Source organism: Chenopodium quinoa, unplaced genomic scaffold (genome assembly GCF_001683475.1).
Source record: "Chenopodium quinoa cultivar QQ74 unplaced genomic scaffold, ASM168347v1, whole genome shotgun sequence".
In the NCBI taxonomy this organism is placed as follows: domain Eukaryota; kingdom Viridiplantae; phylum Streptophyta; class Magnoliopsida; order Caryophyllales; family Amaranthaceae; genus Chenopodium; species Chenopodium quinoa.
In genome coordinates this window covers 1693045-1714489 of record NW_018745454.1, presented here as the reverse complement: position 1 = coordinate 1714489, position 21445 = coordinate 1693045, and the positions used below count along the sequence as shown (strand labels likewise).

At 34.7% G+C, this 21445-nt stretch overlaps 2 protein-coding genes across 6 annotated transcripts; both read right to left on the bottom strand.

Annotated features, from left to right (window-relative positions):
- Nucleotides 1-146: 146 nt before the first annotated feature.
- LOC110714406 (two-component response regulator ARR10-like) lies at nt 147-9850 on the bottom strand. 3 transcript variants are annotated; one of them, XM_021892914.1, is made up of 9 exons: nt 9600-9850; nt 9455-9508; nt 7503-9326; nt 5711-5763; nt 4283-4386; nt 1448-1600; nt 1078-1373; nt 915-991; nt 147-758 (listed from the first exon to the last, which is right to left on the bottom strand). In XM_021892914.1, the coding sequence occupies exons 3-7, from the start codon at nt 7680-7682 to the stop codon at nt 1201-1203; spliced, it is 663 nt and encodes a 220-aa protein (XP_021748606.1). In that variant the 5' UTR covers nt 7683-9326; nt 9455-9508; nt 9600-9850; the 3' UTR covers nt 147-758; nt 915-991; nt 1078-1200. The 3 variants fall into 3 exon arrangements, with proteins under 3 accessions (XP_021748606.1, XP_021748607.1, XP_021748605.1); XM_021892915.1 differs by having other exon boundaries at nt 7503-7614; XM_021892913.1 differs by having other exon boundaries at nt 7503-9508.
- Nucleotides 9851-11494: 1644 nt separating this feature from the next.
- On the bottom strand, nt 11495-20814 carry LOC110714405 (flap endonuclease GEN-like 1). 3 transcript variants are annotated; one of them, XR_002510114.1, is made up of 12 exons: nt 20248-20814; nt 19518-19694; nt 18266-18436; nt 17762-17943; nt 17415-17658; nt 16266-16386; nt 14091-14581; nt 13651-13869; nt 12578-12610; nt 12260-12451; nt 12030-12079; nt 11495-11883 (listed from the first exon to the last, which is right to left on the bottom strand). XR_002510114.1 is itself a non-coding variant. In XM_021892911.1 (9 exons), exons 1-9 carry the CDS (start codon nt 20443-20445, stop codon nt 12667-12669), a joined length of 1896 nt encoding a protein of 631 aa, XP_021748603.1. In that variant the 5' UTR covers nt 20446-20814; the 3' UTR covers nt 12621-12666. The 3 variants fall into 3 exon arrangements, 2 of the variants coding, with proteins under 2 accessions (XP_021748603.1, XP_021748604.1); XM_021892911.1 differs by lacking the exons at nt 11495-11883; nt 12030-12079; nt 12260-12451; nt 12578-12610 and adding an exon at nt 12621-12759; XM_021892912.1 differs by lacking the exons at nt 11495-11883; nt 12030-12079; nt 12260-12451; nt 12578-12610 and having other exon boundaries at nt 13398-13869.
- Between the last annotated feature and the right edge of the window lie 631 nt (nt 20815-21445).

The window sequence follows — 21445 nt, the reverse complement described above, 5'->3', positions numbered from 1 at the left end:
GAGAGTACCCAACAGAGGGTATAAGAAACTGGAATTCAACTTTCATAAAAACCTTGCAACAGTTGCAAGTCTTGCAACCAAGCCCAGATATCTTTTTTATCCAAAAAAACAAAACACAAACACAAACACACATATTTCTAATAGAAGAAATAAAAAAACCATTGCATCATAGAAAATGAAAGCAATACTGGGAAGCAATTATTCAAAGTTTGCAGCCAAACTTCCAACAACAGAGAAAAAAAACATCAAATTGTCTGACAAGGGCTTTTCAGCCAGCAGTTTCATCAAGGTTTGACAAACATCCAAGTCAATTTTATTGAAAATAATTATTAAGGGGAAGAACTGACGGCTTGAATTTAACCTCCAAGCTTGCCATCATCCTCTCCATGGCCAGGCGCCGGTGGTGCCACGCTCGATGAAGGTAGGTAAGTAGGAGCAGGAGGCCATGGCGGTACAATGAGCATCTGAGCTGTGTTTGCTGGAGGCACTGAAGCTTGAGGCAGCTGGGGCATGTTAGGCACATGAGGCACAAACGGCACTGAAGTCACCAGTGCCAATGGCGGTGCTGGGATTTCGTAAGCTCTAGCTCTGTTCAGTTGATCCTGACGAGGATTCTGCAGAATACCTTGCTCATGGGCGAATGCCTGTCCAGGATTGGCATAGATGTTTTGGCCCATCAGTTGGTTGCCAGCATTCAGATCAATAATACGCATTGGAATAGGGGGGTAGTCCGGGTTATTCTGCCTTGCTTGATATTCCTACAACATTGAACCACACACCAACAGCAATTAAGTTTTCAAGTAAAATTTATTCTGAAAAACAAAGAGTCTGAAGGAGCAGCAGGCTTGCAAATTTTCAGCCATTTCTACAACATGCATAGACAAATTGACACCCATATTACAACAGAAACAAACCTGCAGTTTGTCAGTGACTTCATCCAGAGTGAGCCCAGGAACGTGCATGCGATTAAGAACTTCTAATGGATCAGCATCTGGATTGAAAGTCAAAGTAAAAACATTAAAACATAATCATATAAAAAAACATTGCATCATTAAAAATTCTTATTTAGATTCTTACCATAAACTCCCAAATTGTGAACAATTCCGAGAAAAATATTCTCTATATATGGTGTCCAAGTGAATGAAGACGAGCCTTCAAATTTTCTCTTTGCTACATGGATCTTCCCAAAATCATTAATAGTCACACCTGATCTTGGGGTCTAAGGGATTGACTGAAAAGTTCTGCTTCCTTTACAAAAGCATGCTGCCACAAGGTTGCAGCACTCATCGAGTCCAGTGGCTTCTTATAACAGAACATTGCTCCATTCCAAAGAAATTCCTCCTTAGCAGATGGTTGATCAGTATCAACAAGCACTAAAGAAAGTGCAACAATTAAGTGAGAAAAGATTTTGACATACACATTGAAAAGAAGTGAAACTGGCACTTACTGACAACAGCCATATTATATTTGCTCTTTAGGATGTCTAAAACCTCAAGAGTGCACATATCGGGCAATTCGGTGGGCATCAACACCAAGTCAACCCTCCGCTTCTTCTTTTTCAACAACTCCAGAGCATCTGCTCCTTGGAAAGCTGTGACAACTAGTGATGCAGCCAAAGAAGGCAACTACTCAGTAAATGCCAATAAAGAGGTGATGGTAATATATGCAAGATTCTATGGAGGAAAGAATGATAACAACCACAATCTCCAAAACTTAATGTACATTCACTTGAATTTAGGAGTCTCAAATCAGAACACATTTTGATCATTTACAGCCCATGTAAAAAAACCCCAATTATTTTCTTTAAGTTTGTTCTAAATCAGTTTTTTAAATTTCCACTAACTATTTCTTATTCCTTATTTTACCAGTTTTTTTTACACTTTATATGGTCCAACAACCCCACAAAATGAGACCCATTAAACCTTTCCCTTCCTAAAAGAACCCACAAAGGGCATATGAATGGTCATTTTCCTATTCTCCTTGATTATTGGAGTTGTAGTAACCAAGTAGAACTCAAAAAAACAGAGGAAGTAGTAAAAATTACAAAGCAATTTTTTTCAAAGAATACTTTTCAAGAGAATTTCCAACACAATCAATCAATCCAAGCCTAAATCCCAGAATTTCCAACACACATCTGTTAAAGCAACATCAACTTATTATTTGACAGTCAGCTTAGGTTCACTTTCATGAGAAAAATCAAATGCAAGATTTAGGCAAAAAATAACAAAGCAAGCACTTTTGGGTCCTATAAAATGATACGTAGGTAGTATAAAAATCCCAGATGACTAGTGATAGGAAGAACAATGCAAGCTTTATATATTTTTAGGCCATATCACAACATGTAAACCCACAATCCTGCTATACCACAAAGCAAAGAGTTATGCTTCCAGCTAGGCACTACCAGCAGCTGCATAACTGACATCTCATCTACCAGGAGTAGTTCAAAGTTAAGAGGAAAATAGAATCCTAGCTTCAGGCAGAATTCATCCATTATGAGTTGTTAGGTACATAAAATGAGAGTTTGGAGATTAGATGGGGTGATGTTATATTAATATAATTGAGAGAGAGAGAGAGAGAGAGAGAGAGAGAGAGAGAGAGAGAGAGAGAGAGAGAGAGAGAGAGAGAGAGAGAGAGAGAGAGAGATACACATGTTCCATTTCATAAGCATAATCTATAAGTTTGGTATGTTAAAAAGTGGTAATGAGAATAAATAGCAATTGTACATAATCTATAAGTTCACAACCTCTTCTTCCAATTCACCAGTGGCTAAATGGATCCATACTTCCAATTCAATTCCCATTCACCTGATACCTATCCTCCTCCCTCCAATGGTAAAAGAATGGTGGGAATAGCCCCTTCCTATTCCTAAATCTTATCTCACATTTTATTCCCAACACCCAAAACAATTTAATCAGGATCTCAATCCCACCATCAAATAAACATGCCAAACACCCCCTTGTTTCTACTAGTATTAAGCCATAAACCCAGAAAACAGTGTAATAAAACTTTTTTATTTAAAATATATAAATTAATAACACTATCATTGTTCTTTTCAAAATAATACTACTATTTCAATGATGCGGATATACTTTTTTTATAAAAAATTGAATCATAGAATAATTTATGCTTAATTTACATGTACCACCTTATTAATTGGAAAATGTCCTAAACATTTTTTTTTTTTTCATCAAATTTACTAAACAATTTTGATTTAATTTTTTTTTTTCCAAATATACTACCTCCAGTTTTTTAGTTGACACGTTTAAACTTTAGCAATATTCACACGCATTCCTTTGGCCGTGTTTTGTAATTTATACGTAGCAAAAAAAAATTGTCATGTTAGATCTTGTTATATTCATCATGATATATATTTTCAAAATATCAAATTTTTAAAATTTTTGCTTATCGGTAATTAAAAATATTAATGGTTCAATTTGTGTATTGGCAAACGAGACTAAAGAAACGTATCAACTAAAAAGAAACGGAGGTAGTAATAAATATCAATTATCCATTCCGTACTAGACTTTACGTTTGTCTTTAATGGTCAACTTTTAAAATCTTTGACTACAAAAACACAATATTATAAACATTAAAAACAAATCACGCGAAATCGTGTTAAATTCGTTTTAATAAATTTATTCAAAATATCTTTCAAAAAAATTTTACTCAAATTTAATAATTATATCTAGGTTAAAGATGTGTATTGGTGACCGTAAAACTCAAAACGAAAAAATAAAAAGCAATAGAGCAAGTATCTATGTATTTCCTATCTTCAAAATTGTGACATAAACCCATATGACGCTCTCAAAGCTCTTAAAAACACCTCAATCCATTATGAGAGCTAAAAACCAATTTGGATTGTTAGATCTCGGAGATCGGACGCTCAAGATGCCACCCGCAACATTATGATTTTATTTGTAAATTTAAAACAATCCAAATTGATAGTTTTCTTAACTTTTGACACGATCGATTTACTTTTAAATCGATTTGATTTTCTCATACTTTTAAATCAAATATACAGCAACTTGTAAAGCAATATTAAAACGCAGGGATAAAAAAATAAATATAAAAAACAAAAAAACAGCACAAAGATGCTTCTGAAAACCAATTCATTAATTTATGGATTAATATATGATTTTTATACGCCGATGTCAAATGTGACAAATCATCGGGATATACACAGAGGTATTCATGAGAATAATCTTATCAACATCAAGAAACAAATACTCATATATAAGTGAATACGAAAACAATAGATTAATTTGCAAGATTCAGTACAAACCTCTGTAATTCGAATTAACCAAGAGGGCCAATGTATTTTGTGAGGATCTAGGATCAGGATCCACGAGCATGATGCAGATGTCTGGGCAACGTTCAGGATCCATGCTGCAAAAAAACACTATGAGAAAGGAGAGGATGCAGAAATAGAGGCAGAGGAAAGAAAATGTGATGTTTATATTGAGAGATGAGGAAGTGAATAGGGTTTATATAGATGAATAAACCTTATAAATGTAGGGTTAGGAGTCTTAAAAATGACTTAAGTGTGCCGTAATATCTTTGGTATAAGTAACGTTCCCAATTGAAACGATAGGAAGCTTCTAGGCTGTTATAAAAAAAAAAAAGTCATTGATTGAAGAAATCTACCATATAAGTCAAAGTAGGATTAATTTCCAAAAAAGATACAAACCACAACAGATTTTCAGTTCCGTTACACCTAAACAAAAACAATGCGACAAACGGCGTTTAAACAAGGCAGAAACAGACTTGTCCTAGTTCCAAAGAAAAACGTGACAAAATGCAGTGAAGGTAAAATTTGATTAGACAAGCCCTTACACATGGCAAGTACCCTTCCTTGGACAAAGTATCGGTTTCCAAAAGACGTACTCATGTATTATAGTCACAGTTGAAGAGCTCAAATTATAACCACGAATTCTCACCAATATGCAAGAAAAAACAGTCATGTGGGGGGGTCTTGCTAAAATCATTTCAATATGTAGTTTTCAAAAAGTTACTTATAAATTGTAATATGGAAATTAAGAAATAGACAATTAAAGAAGCGCATTAAGAAGTATGGAAAAAACAAATGGTAGAGCAAAAGAATTAAGGGAGTACATCAATTAGTAAAAAGTTATCTACTTGTAAGAGGGCTATTTTGTTCCAAGGTCCTTAGTTGTATTTAAAAAACATTTTTTGGGGGGTAGAAGCCCCTCCGTCTCTCTTGGTTAATGCATAAAAGTTAACAAGCTAAGTCTAGGATTTTTCAGTCCAAACCTGTCAGCCACCCTCTTTCCACATATATTGTGGAAGAGAAACATCCCTTAAGTGTAAATTCTTGTCTTTCTTCTTTTCAATTTGTCATTTCTAGGGCAAAGGTGAAAGATACCAGGTCGCCTCTACAGAGTTTGGGACATTCAAAACCACAAATCGATATGAGGAACCTGATACATAGTGCCACAACACATGGTATAGGAGATAAGAGAGTTGGAACTTGCCCTGTTTCATGTTCAAAATAGAATGGAGTAGAAGAACAACACAAACAAGAAGCTCATGCTGTAAAGCAAGGATAGGATATGAAATGTGAAGCTCTCATTGTTAACTTGTTAACCTACCACATGCACAGCACAAGCCCATAATCAATGAAAACTATCAACTTTCCACAATTGATTAATGCTATTAATTCACAAAATAACTGTTATGACAAGAGATTTACCTTCCCAGGAGGGACAGATTGTAAAACATGATACTCTTGTTGATAATATTACCCTGGATAGTTTAACAAGGTTATGATTTAGGAATTACGTACAATGATCATTAATCTAATCACTGTACTTGTATATCCAAATAATTTGTTTTGAAATTGGAAACACTAATCATCAGCTAAGAACAAGTCACCAACAACCATATTCAACAGTCACATCGAAATGTGAGATTTACAGCCTCGTGTTTATTTAGACAACTGGAAAATAAGTAGTTAGATGCTCAAAATGCAATGCTGACATCAGTACTTTCAATTCAAGTTCAGACACATGGTTTTTTTTCCTTTATATTTGGGGGGTATGGGATACAAAAGGGAGTTTTGAAAATTAGTAACATCAACAGACTGCATCACTGCTCTAGGTGGCTCAAAACAACAACAAAGCCATAGTCCCAATATGATTTGGGGTCGGCTATCATGAATCATCACAAGGGACCCTCTAATATGGACATAACAAGATAGATGATCGTGTAAGAGGATAGATGACATATGTGCATAAGTGTAGTCCATCAAAATTCATTATGCATCTTGAAATATAATTTCCCTATTAATTGAGGGGGATTCACGAAGGATTTCCCTACTTATGATTGGACAGCACCAGGGGTTGGCATTGAGTTCTCCCTCTTTGCAACAATATTGGATAAATGAACAAGATCTAGCTAAGGTGAGATACCTTGGGTGTATGCTGTTTGAAGATAATTGTATAGGTAAATGAAACTAAAGTTGGGGGTTATTGCCAACTTGGAGCAATTGAGGCAAAATCTAGAACCACAGGGGTTTAGACTAAATTGGAGCAAGAATGGGCACATAGAATGTAATTTTAGCAATGTTAGGAACTCAAGTGGGAATAAAGTAACATTGGATGGTCAGGAGGTGCCAATGAGCAAGTCTTTTAAAAACCTTGGGTCAATTTTGCAGGAGAATGAATAAATTGATTAAAAACCCCACAATATTAAAACCAGTTGGCCAAAATGGAGGGTATTGTGACTGTAGCATACATTTTATCAAATGGCTATCAAAGCAGCATTGCTATTTGGGTCAGGCATTCAGGAAGGATCGTATAAGAAAGAAGCGAGTGGCAGAAATGTGTGTACTAAGGATAATGAGGTAACTTATGATGGCGGACACTGACGATAATATGAGAGAGAACAGATTGCGTTGGTTTGGGCATGTTGAAATACAAACCAATAAGGAAAGGTCAGGGTCGGGATCAGGGGGATCACAGAAGAAGCAGGAGAAGGCCAAAGATGCCTTAGTTGGAAGGAGTAAAGGACATTAAGAAGTAGGAACATATAACACTGGACAGAAGGAAATAAAAGAATTGAATCATGGTTGGTGAATACTGGTGATAAAAACTTGGTTCATATAGTCAACCCCATCCTTGGGATTAAGGCTTTGATTGTTGCTGATTTATGTTAATAAAGATATGATCAAGCACAAGAAATTTTACAACTTCTAAATTAAAACACAATCATTCCATAAATACAAAAAATAAAATACGATAAAATGATAAACAATGTGACAAGTCACAAGTGAAGAAGACAAGGAACTCTGGCCGAACATTAGTCCTGCCATTTGAAAACTAGTAAAGTCAAGACCATCCTAAAAGAACTTGGATACTGACGAGTGATATGCATGCAGAATCTAACAATAAACTTAGGAATGATTACCTTTATAACTCACTTCCATGACCAAAATGCAGAAAGTCAAAGTAAAATTACGAAAAGAAATTAGATCCGCAAATTACCTGAAATTGCAAGGGGATTGAGGAGAGAGAAAGTGATATAGAGTATTCAGTCACCAACCGAAAGACAGAAGAAACCCCCACAAACGGCAGCTTCAAAACCCTAGGAGGAAAGCTTGATGACAAAACACCCAATTCTTCAGTACCTCGTTCCATAATCCATATCCAAAAATTCAGAAGCATTAATTTGCAGAATGAGTATAATTAAGCTTCAAACTATGAATCTGATTCAACCCCAAGATAATGTTCACCACTTATTATCAAGTATCATGCATTCTAAAGCCTAAGTAAGAAAATAAAAATTACTTCGTATAATCCATTTGAAGACCGTAATATTTAAATAAATTTTTTTTTTTAAAAAAAAAAGCATACACCTCAATTTGTCCAAAGCATTTATCTTCTTCTACTGTGCAATTCATCATAACAACTTGACCTCCTGTGTCATGGATCTAAGTAACCCACACACCAATCCGGGGTCAAACCTCAACTTGGGTCAAACCCAGCCTGGTCAACCACCTTAAGTGGTGTATACGAGGCACAAAGGAAGGAGCAAGCATGGACAGCAACAAGCAACACCAGCAGGGCGCATTTCTTAGCAACAAGAAAAACTCCATTAAGAAGAAGAGAAGGAAAGGAAGACAGTTAGTTTCGTTGTGTCCTATTTATGTTTTTCTAAATTAGCTAAGTATCACATGTTAGCCTTAAGGTCAGCTTGACCATTTTGGTATAAGTATGGTAGTTTGAGTAGTGGGAAGGGCAGGAAGAAATTGAGTGAACCTCTTGAGAGACTTGTAGCCTAAAGCTACTGAGAGATTCATAACCTAAAGTTATAACTATCCTTATGTAATCCAACCTTTAATCAATCAATTGTTCAAGCTTTTAGCCTTAAATAAATATCAATCGTGTTTCATTAAATCAGTAGAATTCAGTCCATAACATCCTGTCAACCTAAATTGATAATACTTTGTATTGAATTTTATAATGAAAAAGAGAAGAAGTTAGAGAGAAAATAAGAGGATGAGAATATTGCAATTTCATCGTTTAAGAGAGGAAAACAAAGATAAGGATTAAGAGAATGAAAACAAGGGGATGGAAAAGGATGATAGAATAGGTTCAAAGAAAATTAAGAGAGAGGAAAAGCAGGTAAAGCATAGGGGAAAAATGGTATATTTACTTTACTCCTAAGTCAGAATCATCATTACATTGTTCATAAGGAACAGTAGGCAAATTCTAACATTGAGAAGGTTTATTACTAGTTGTTGGTCTGCACGCTAACGCGAGCAACCCCCCAAGTTATCAAAACGTTGTTAAATGTGGATATTGTTAAATGAGGAAAAGGGCAATAGCATCAATTTGATAAGCACTATATTGTTAAATAGGAAGCATATAATGTGTAGTTCAGTCTTTTCCCCTTAGCTATATATATCAAGAGGCCATTACAAAATATAACATACATTTGAGAATAATATAATGGACAATCTATTTGTTGAGGAAGATGCGTGCAAATTCTTCTGTTAGCATTAAATGATTAAGACAATAAGATCAACTAGTAAAACAGAACACTTTGTTGGACAGTTGTAAGCTTGAAATTTTAAATTGGCACCAAGTTCTAAGCCAAAAGTCTAAGAAATTCAGTCCAGTGTAAAATCATAGCAAAAACTCAATTGAAGTGTGTTACACCTGTTTATCCCCTAATTCCTATAAAAATAGTGTCACTAAAAAAATTGAGTACCTATTTTTTAGAAGCTAAAAACAATTACAAGTACTGAGGATTTAGAGCAATACTCTATACTTCAATATCGGGAGGCTAGACCAGACAGATTTTTTCTGTTCCAACAGACAAAGATAACAGTCATAAGATACAGCTCAAACCTAGAGTATTTGTTCCTATAGTTTCTGAACTTAGTCAATTTCACAACAAAAGCTGAAAATTTCGAGGCTTTTGGATCTCTAACCTGGATCTCTTAACCCTTTGAAGTTTGAACTGTGATACTACAATGATTTTGAACCTGAGGAAGGAAATAACTTTAACTTTATACAGCTATTGGCAATAACACTGTTTAAAAAAAATAATACTAAATAAATAAATAAACATCTCACATTTTGTCTTAATTGTTCAGAACTGAAAAGTAATATCATCAGTCCTCAGATTGTTCAAATGAATATAAATTAGATCTTCCTTGATGAGCATCACATACAAGAAAACTGATTACTTCTAATCTCAAAAAATGATTACAGACAATAAATGATTCACTCAGAAGATTAAGGCTTATATCAGCAGTACAACAATCAGAGAGAAAAAAAAAAAAGAAAAAAAAAATAGTGAAAAAGCAAGTAAGATAGCAATAATGACAAACCTGATCAAGTGCAGAGGCAAAGAGGTCCAACACATGACCATGTCTAGCATTTTGTTTTCCTTAATTATCATAAAATTAACTGCTATTTGAAAAAAAATTGTGCAACTTCTTTGACAAGATCCTTGTGGGAACAGATAGGCTCTAACAAATAATTGGATACAATCTGCAAAAGGAACACAAAAGGCAAAATAAGAAAGCAGACATATTTCAGATAACACATACATATTATTATACACCCACTATGCACAATGCATCAGTAAATAAAAGGATATAATTTTTTTTTTTTTTAAAAAAAAGAAAAAAAAAAAAAAAGCGGCTTAGGCAGAACTCTATACTGTATAATTTCTATAGTACCAGTTGTTTTACTGCCTCCACTTAATGACCTAAATTTTAATTCTAAATAACTATAGAAAGAATTTTGTGATAGCTGTGGACAGATTCAAGATCAGTGGTGGAACTTGGTAAGGTGGGAAGCAACTACCTTGTGTTCCCCCATACACATGACACAAATACATCATTCAAACACCAACATGGCTCAGCTCAGTTTGATTTAACTTCACTAAGCTCCGGTTTGTGCTTAATTTTGACTCAACTACATCATTCAGTTCAAGAACTACTCAACTGCTAAATTGGCAGTTTGAGATTTGCTGAAAAAAAAAATTCATGGTTCTTTGGTTTTTTGTTGATAGAACTTATACTCCTATTATCAAATCATTTTCTTTTCTCATATCCCCATAGTATACTAAAATCGCAACGCCGAAATGAAATTCCTCGGCATAAACAACATAACCGCCTCCACAAAACAACTCAACTGATCACTAATCGACAGATTTACAGCTCCAATGAATTAATTTCTTCCATACATATGTATGAAGTGTTCACGGGAAGGATTTGATGCATTAAAAAACTAACTAAATTCTCTCCCTACCCCTCGCTTTCGGTATTTTGTTGTGTACAAAGAAGCTCAAAAGTGTAAATGTCTAAATGGCAGTCAGTACATTGCCTAAATGTCATAACCCAGAAATAGCTACAAGGTTATTGTTAGCAGTAGAGAAAACAGATTGTTATAAAATGAAGAATCCTAATAATGCCTAAATACTATACACTATTAGGTGGGAGTTCAACATCTAACATGGAAAAATACTGTTGCTACTTTGACCCTAACATGATTAATCGTGAGGTAAAGAATAAAGATGGAGATTACAAAGCTCTAGATTAAAGATAAAATAAGACTGTGATTTCCAACCTACAAAAAACACCCAAATGCAATCATATTAATCACCAAAATGATGAATTCAACTAGAACTAAAAGAGTATAATATTCAATAAACCAAAATGCTGAAATCAATAAAAATTCAGGCAAAAAACATACACTTCCGAATCATACATGTGATAAACTAATCAAAATTCAACACATTGCTTAAAAAATGCAACTTGATCAACAAGATTAGCACCCAGAACAACTCATCAAACTAAATTGGAAAAAGTGACCAAAATATGATCATATTGAAACAAACCTTATCATCGATTCAAACAAAACAGGTCATAACTTAATTACTACCTCCGGTCCAAATTACTCGCAACTTTGGGGTATCATTTGTGAGATATAAAATATTCCAAAGTTGCGAGTAATTTGGACCGGAGGTAGTATAAAATTCAGTAATTTGAATATTTGTTCAACAGCACCTTTCAATCAACCTGACATAAAATTCTTCTCGCTCAAAAATCTCAGTAAAATCAGTCATACAATTTTTTAAAACTTCATTATTTATAACCATTAGTTCAATATTCAATCTTAGAAGAATTCTAAAACAAACTAACAAGTAAATTAACGACGGCTCGACGAGCCCTAGATTGTGAATATGATATTCGATGAGATTAATAAAGACAGCTTACCTCAGATATCACTTCAATGGAGGAGATAAAGTTCAGAAGCCGCTTCAACTCAAAAACAACTACGGAGCAAAAAAAAAAAAAAAAAACTCATATCTCTGCCACTTCCAATTTGATTTTCAAATCTATTCAACCTTCAAATAGAATAAAAAAAAAACCAAATCAATTAAAGGGGGAAAAAACATTACAAACATCCATAAAACCTAGTACATATTAATCACACCGATAAATCAATTGAAAAAGAATAACAAATCAGAAAATTAAATAATTTTTCAATGACCTTGAGAACTTTTAGCTTCATACTTTCGTGTTCCAATCCAGCAATGAAGGCTGATGTATGAGCAATGGAAATCCAAATTAATTTTTGAGCAGAATTGGAAAAATGATTTCAAAAGTAGTAGAGGTATAATGGACAAGAAATCGGTGCCAAAAGCGGTAGCCGTAGGACTCCAGAGTGAAGTGATTGAAAATTAAATCAAATTAGATTAAATATATATATTTAAACCTTACCCTTAGCAAGCCTAGCAGAAGACGAAGCATTTGTTGATTGTCCACCTCCTGCCATTTTTGCGGCTCAAAAGAGAAACTCCTAGAGAGAGAATGATTACAAGGAGACATTGTGGGAGAAGTTGATCAGGAGAGCCGTGGAGGAGAGAGGAAAGGAGTACATTACATAGACTCTCAATTTCTCAAAAGCAATGGCTGGGAGAAAAAAACCAGGGGGGAATATTATTTAATAAATGGGAAAAATCGTAATATCACTGCTCATAAGTGAACAGTAGCAACTTCACATATTTTAAAGGGTATAGATTAGGAAAAGCACTCAACTTCTTCGTGCTGACAGAACTTCCTTGAGACCACCTATATTAAAAATGAGTGATCAACAAGATAACATCAGTTCAGAAACACCTTGAAAATTATACACAATGACAAAGCAGTAATGGACCTCCTATACTGGCCACTGATGCTACCAAGCTTTCACCAAAGAAATTCACAATCAGAGATCCAAACTACAATAAGCAGCAAATCCATGTAAATCCTTGAATATAGGACCAACACGACCTCAAGGGTCATAAGAACATCAATCTTACTTCTTCATACTAAATACTGATACTAATTAAAACATGTATGCAACCATACTCAAATGTTGTCTAATCATTATGTGACTCCATCATATAATAAAATGTTTTCAGAGATGTTAGTTATAGCAATGGCATTAAAAACTGAAAGTAATGCAAACAGACTAAAAAGATATTATGTCTCAAAACTGAAGAAATACTGCATTTGTATCCAATCAAAAAGATACTTGTATTGCATTAATGTTTCATATTGTCTAAAATATTTGAGTGGACACTTATTTTAGTATGGAGAAGAGCACTAAAAAAAGACAACTATTGAACAAGGTTTCTCTCCAAAGGAGAAAATTCTTGTATACATGTAGACCTTGGTGGTGTGCAACTACTACACTCCTCTATCAATACCTCCCCCCCCCCCCCAACACCCCCCAACCCATGGTTTTCATTTTCCTTTTCCTGTCACTCTAATAAGCACAACACATTCAAACTGCTACACATCCATGCAATTCTCTCCTTCCTTCTTATCCTGCTCTTGCCAATCAGTCGCTTGCTTGTGTTAGCATTGCCTCACATCAGAAATAGTTAGACATGCAATATAAGATTAAGAGAACCCAAATACATTAAATTTATAAACGTGTTAGTGAGAGCAGAAACTAGCTTCCATCAGACCAGTGCATTACCTAATCGCACAAGCAGATTAAACATGCTTAAATATAACCTACATGGCACACGGTACCAGGACTTACAAAAGATAATATGTACAAGTTAATAAAGACAACAGATTTTCAGGGAAGGGATTTAGCTAAACAAAAGCCGACGTCTCACAGATTTAGAAAGGCTTGGACTTGAAGCCTTCCTCTTTTCTTTCAAACATCCAGTTCCTTCACTTTGAGCCAAATTTTGGTTGTCTTTAGCCTGCTTTAGTGGTTTACTTGAACGATAATAGTCAGTAATAGCTAGCTGAACACTGCCTGAATTTGGAGATGGTGACTCTATGCATGTTCCCTTAGATCTGGTCACTTTTCTCTTGGATTCTTTCACTTCCTGCCAAGTGACAAATAGATAAGATTGATATTGTCAGAAGAGGAACCAGAAGGGAAACACCAATTCCCAAATACTCTAAACAATAAGCAACCAAAGTATGATGAATGCACAAAGACAAGTACTAACACAATAAAAGCATTAAACAAATCTATCAATTTCTATCACCTGAAAGATAATTAATAAAGGAGATACAGATCAGATGAGACTCATGAAAGCTATACCTTCTGCTGCAAAAAATTGTCAACTTCTACAGGAAAAGCAGCTTGGACTAGCTCTAAATTTTCATCTGTGAGTATAAAGCTGCTTTCACCATCAACATGAATTTGAGGCACATGCAACTCATCCCAACCATTGCAAGTTCCATCTGTTTGAGTCTCTTCAGATTCAGAAGCGGATGTTATAGAATATCCTTCAGAAGGTACTGAATGGTTGGCATCGCTCATCGATAATGCAAATCTCCTCCAAATGACCACATAAAATTGATGGCCATACCTCATTTTTAGACGTTGAATAGAGTCAAACTTATATTGTTCAAGCAAGAGAAGTTCACTTGGATTCAAAGCCATCTCTCTCAGAAAAATGGTGGAGAACATCGGCAATATCTGCTGCCGAATGTATGATGGCTCCCAATGCAGATGATAAGCCAAAAAATCAATTAACATTTCAATATCTGGTTCTTTCCACAAGAGATGTGCACTGTATTCGGCAATATCTGCAAGCAAAGATGGTGGATACTAGATGATTATCAACAGTAACAACAAGCAATGTGACTGATCCAAAAATGTCATGAATAACTCTGCACATATAATCTTCAAAAAAAACAGCATTTGAATAAATAGAAAATATCACTGATAATACTGTGTTATAGACAACAATTGACTATATAGCAAATATTGCTGACAATGCTGAGTAGCAGTCCAGAAAGAAGCAGAATTTTTAAATAAATAAACAGATCTTGCACATAGCATTTACAACAATATGCTAAGTTGAATCTTGAATCACAATTAAAGTTACCCTTTGTAAAGTCAACCATTTATGTGATTTGGGGTAACTAGCCTGTTGCATATTCATCAATTGTACACAATTTTTTTTTCCAAAAAGGTACCCTACAAAAGAAATACAAAGTTCTAAAACAACAAGTTAAGAGACACACGCTACGCGTGTACAATATAAGAAATTTATTTAGAAATCAAAACAATTACCTATGCAAACTACCCATATACAGAAGTCGGTCAAACTGAACAAACAAAAAGAAAGGTATAACGACGTATGCAGTACTTATTTCCGGGCACAATTTTATGAACATTAATCATACTCATACAATATTTGACACAAAAAATGTAGTCTGTATGGTTCTTCACACATAAAATCCCATATTAGCAAAAACATGGGTAACATGCTTCAAAAAAAAAAGGGCATACTACTACATAAATTACAACAATACACCGAAATTCAAATTCAATTTCTACCAAAGGAGAACTTCATTTATTAAACTTAAACAGAAGTACAAAACACAAAATTTACATGTTAAATCAAAAAACACAAAAATAATAAACATGTTAAGGCACATGACACGAAATCAGGGGTTATAGAATAGGTGGAAAAAGAATAGAGGACTCACAAAATAAAATCAATTGATATTGGCTTTTGAAGAGCAAGTGTCAATTGTCAAACTACCCACAAATTCAGATTCTTTTTCATAAGAAAGAATTCAGAGGAATTCTTTATTATCCAACATATACAGGTTGAATTGGTGTATTAATTTATTTTAGGGAGAATTTGACCATGGGTATATATAGATGGTTATAACTCTTTTGCAATGCTGCTCTCTCCATCTTCTCTCTTTCACGAGTCTTGTGCATGTTTTTGAAATTACGTTTGATAGTTGATAAAATGGAGTTGATTGGCTAAATTTGCAGTTACCCCATTGTTTGGAATTCAGGAATAAACTGTTACGGAGTGCACCCTATTTTTTAGGCTCATTTATATAAATAAAAATAAAATAAATAGTAGTTAAGGGGAAATTTTGAGTGGGAATAGTTGTGGTATACTGTGCTGGTGTGTAACTGGTAAATATAGATGAAATTTTCCTGGTAACCAAAAAAAAAATGTAGTTTTGAAATTTAAGAAGGGTAATTTTGCAAATCGAGAAGGGTATTTTGGGAAAAAAAACTAATTTATCAACCAAGAAGGTCTTTCTCTTTATATATTACTATAGATAGATAAGTTATAGTAGAACCAAATTTGGCATCTCTAACCTGTTCTTTTAACTGGATTTCTTTGATGCAAAGGACACTATCCTCACAACATGATAAGATGGTCCACAGCAAGTCAGCAATCATAAACACACTTCTAAATAGAGTTAAAAGAATTTGAATAAACGATATAAGTGCCACCTTCATTTCTCAGATATATTTCAATAATCTCATTGCAAGGAAAATTGCACTCCATGGATATCTTGTTACAAACTCTTAAGTGAAAATATTCATTCTTCTTAAGTTCCTTTTCCTTCCGATCCTATAAAGCAAAAGGCAGGCAAAGCATAAGTAGTCCGTCATCTGACAATCTGAATGCAAATGTCAGTTAACTCTTGTAGCTATCTGGAAGCCCTAACCATGCAAGAGTGAAAACTAAAAACAACTAGGTGGACAAAATCAAGAACATGTACAGTGCAAAAAGTGTCGAAGCTCTCTGGTGTGCAACTTAGCAGAACCACAACTGATGCTCTTACTGAGACCTCCAACATAGAACACATAAGAAGTGAACATGTCTATTTTACTTAATCCAACCTCCAAATTTGTTTTGGAGAGCTTTTGTCACCTTCAGGAAACAGCTAGGAGAAGAGGGGGGGATGGAAAATAAAACTATGAAAACAGGCTAAAACAAATAAACAACTTAAGACAAAGAATCATTATCAAGTTGCCTATAAGAGACCATGCCATGTTGCAATATATAAACAGCATATAATATGAACTCAACACTAGCGTACATCACAAACTTTCACAGGTCATGCATAAATAATGACCATGGATAACAAAATGGGTACAAAGATTGGTTATTCACAACATTAGTTGATTTGTATAAATCCAAGCAATCTATGCCCCTTCTGAAATCTTGTAACTCTAGTTTAAAGACTAAAGTGTAAAGTTTGGATAGCTCCTCCCTCTTCCAATCATTTAAAGATTAACTTTGATGCTTCCCTTTGCTCAAACAATAGCTCGCCTTGAATTTTGTTACTAGTGATCAGTTTGGATCACTTAGAACTTGGAGGCACCAAATTAATTGATCCAACTTAAGCTTTGGCACTCCAAGAAGGCATCAAAAGTTAGTATGTAAGTAGTGCAAAAGCAAAAGCGTAGTTTTGTAGTTTTAAGGAAGCAGTGTATATACTTCGTATGTTTGTATTTTCTTTTGCTTACCACAAATTCTTTAGAGAGATAAATAGATAAATATATGGACGGAACTTCGACAAGCTATGCTTGGCACGTGGAAAATTATTCAACATTTTTTTTAAAAGGGGGGGCAAGATGAGTGAAGATTGTTACCCTGTCACAACAAGAGCATACACATTTGAACTTAGGAGGCTTTTTACTACAATTCACTCCTGCGATGCTATGACAATACTCACAAGGCACTCGTCTATGAAGAGATTTGTTGCCTGGATGACCACAAAAAGAGCAATGAGGGGCTTTAGATTTCTGCAACATATCCGAATTTCTTGTACACTTTCCAGGAGAACCAACATTGGCATTAGATGGAAACATGGGCCCAGAACCTATTTCGCTTAACCTGTAACAGTAGTTCAGCTAATTAAAAGCCATGTCCAAATATATATTGGCCTGGCTTAAGAATGACTGAAGAAACCAACAATTTCAAATGTTTAGTGGCAAACCTTTGTAAAACTTCGTCTTCATTATACTTTTTCACAAAACGAAGAGCTGTTTCCATCCCGATTCCTTGCACTCCATTTATATTATGATCACTCCCAACCAGAAGAGAAACCGCTATTAAGTGTTTTCTCCCCAGGCCAAGACCAACTTCGATGTCCTCCACATAGTAGCATTCAAATGGTCCCTGAACATAAGGGAAAATCAAAACCGATGAAACTTGGAATTGGTCAGTGTAAGCAATGCGATTACAAATCAAGTCAATGACAGAGGGAAAAAAAATGAGCCAGAAGATAAAAGTGTGAGACAGAAAACTAAAAAAGATATTCTGTAACATACACTGGACTGTAGCAATAAAACAGATCAAAAGAATAATAACATTAAGGGCTCACATCCATGCTCAGCCGTCCCAATGGTCATCAGGGTATAAAAAAGACCATTGGCAAGAAAGTGAAGAAAAATGTAGCCCGTAAAGAGTATATGAGACATTGAACAAGATAAGGAGTTACCGTGGATTTAGGATCCACATGTTTTATCACACACTTAGCGCCAAAAAGGAAAGCATCACTGTCAGATGTAATGCAAGCATCTACAGCACCTTCAATGTTCAATTGAGCACAAAGTGCTTCAGCTTCACCTCTAGCTCTAAGAAAAGGCATACCAAGATGCTTGAGAAGATCCTGCAAAAACATACACCAACTTATGAAAAGATAACTCGTCATTCAAAACAAATAGTTTAGATTGGAGATTGGACTAAATGAAATCTACAGCCAACAGCGATTGAGATAGTACTAAATGAAATCTGCAACAGAAGTAGTAAAAAAGTAAAGCTATAGGGTATCATACCCTGGAGATTACGAAATAACAAAAAAGTAAAAGTGACCAAGATGTGCAACAGTCCACCAGTAGCGGAAGAGAGGGTTATATCGTACATACAATATTACTCCAATTCTTACGGAAGCTCTTTCTTACCAGTCAAGTAGTACAACAGCTGTATCTTATAGCCCGGCGCGGCGGGTCGCCTTTTGAATTCAGTAGATAGAGGAAACTCTTAGATAGAACTTTATTATAATGAGATAATGACTATCAAAGCTGATAAGCCCTGAGACGACATAATCCTGCCAAATTGTTTCACAATAATAAGATAAATAGAGGCTATTTGAAGCCTTATTTAATATCAACAAATTAATACCCCAGTGCCTCACGCCTCTCATAAGACTCCTTCCAGGTAAACATGGCCGTATGGGACAGTCACATTGTAAGCACAAAGCAGCCTTTCTCTGTAGTTACAACCTTACAGGTTATCTTCCTCATACCCTTGATCCAGAAGGCATTGTGGTTGCTACTAAACAGCATATAAGAACCAAATTCTAGTTCAATGATATAACTAATTCAGTCCATTGCAATCACATAATCAAAATTAGAAAGTTGTGCAGGCAATGACTCTAAACGTTGCAGGAAATGGATATATTGCACCCTAATTGCTCCTAAAGGGAAACAATACAACTCACACACACAAAGGTATGGAAATAGAATAATCATCATAAAAACAGTTCCAATGCTTGCAATTTAGGTCACCAATATAAGCAACTTGTTGTTGCAGGCCTGCAGCCACTTTTAGGTCTATTACCAACGCAGAAAAGCGTGCTACATTTGTGGAGAAGTTCACACTTACTCACATACAATTTCAGATTGCCAAGCTAAAAAAAAATTTAAAAAACAAATGCCTTATGAACAATAACTGTGAAGAATCTTACTCACCACACACTCCTCCACACATTTAACAAAAAACTTGTTCCGATCAACCGAAATACCCTCTTCCACAACAGGCATATCCTTGGGATCAATGCCAGATGATCGGAAATACCGTGCTATCCTTGCTTTAGACTTCAAGTGCGATGGCTTCCCATCTACAACAAATACAGGATATGCTCCAAACTGCAAATATTCAGCAGCACTATAATTAATAACCACGACCTTCACCAACTATGGATGTATCCTATTCACCTGGAATTCACACATCTATATGGATGTATCCTATTCACCTGGAATTCACACATCTAAACCAAATTGAACTAATGACCTTATTTTAGTAGTAAAATCAAATTCGGGTTGCCCTTATTACTAATTACCAGAACTTATCTGGACTTATTTTTTCATGAACTTTTATAATTTAAAACTTATCTAAACTTATTAACCCTTGTATAAACTCAATATATTACATAGGTGAAAATAAGCTGAACAGAACAATACCTAAATTCCTGCATTTCAAATCACCCTCATAGTTTCTTGCAAAAAATAACAAATATCAATATAAAACTGATGAATTGAAAGAACTACAAAAATCCCAAATGTAATTTCTTATCATAGCATAATTCTGAACAAGAAACACCATTTGGGTATTCAAACCATTCAACATTTCTCTATTCAACTCAAAAATTGGGAAAAATGTCTAAACCCAGATAATAAAATCAAAATTAAGGAAAATTACCTTAGAAAAAAGGTTAATTGTACGGAGGAAAGTGAGGCGTAGATGAGGATTTCGAACGCGGGAAGATTTAAGGGCAGTTTCATGTTGAACAATCCATAAAGAAAGATCAACAGCAACTTTCTTGTTCCTCATAAAATCAAAACCCTCATATCGAGCGTAGGGTTTTAGGGCATCCCAGAAATTTCCTCCAACACCCATCAATTTTAGTTTCTAAATTAAACCCACAAATTTTGAATTTTGATTACTTATACAGTGGAATTTTGAGTGAGAGTAATAGAGTGTTGGATAAAGGTAGAATCTTTCATTGGAATTTTTTCAGTCGGTGTTTATTGTGGAACCAAATTACAATTCCAAACGACGAGTTATCGGACAGGGGTAACAATTGTTTTTTTTTTTCCCCTCTGTCTTTTTTCAATGATGAACAATTTTGTAGATTGTGTGAAAAGAAGTGGAAAACGTCGCCCTCGAATATCTAACTAACACCCGTAAAATAACCTAAAATTACAAATTTACCTTTTTTTTAATAAAAAAAAATTACCCCCTCAACTTACCCCCTCTTCATACTACCCACCACTATATTAGTTGGATGATATCCTCTACTGGCTATATGATATCGATATTATCCAGTTAGTAGAAGATATCATCTAACCAATAGAGAATATCAACTAGCTAATAAATGTATCATAGACACAAGCATAAATGATATCATATAGCCAATAGAATGATATTATATAACCAATAGAGGAAATATTATTCTGTTATAATATCATATAACCAATAGATGATATGTATAAATGATATTGGAAGACATAAAATATTTAATGGAGGATGTGTTAATTTGTTTGATGATATGTATAACAATGGCGGAATCTCCACTGAAGAGCTCGTACTAAAGATCATGGATATAACATAACTTGCTCATTTCTCAACCAGAATACATGCATTTGTCATTAAAATGCTCACAATAAATTCAATATACAATCATATGGACAAACAATTTCAACAATATACATTACTTAAGAAATCCACAATTCGATTTTTTTGGGTATTTTTCAAAAAAATCGAGAAATAAACTCTCTCTCTCTCTCTCTTCCGAACCATGAATGGTCTCGCTTCTCTCCATTGCCATTGATGTCATCATCGTCATCGTTGCCTACAGGGAGAGAAGGAGATCCACCATTGTTGTCATCATCATCTT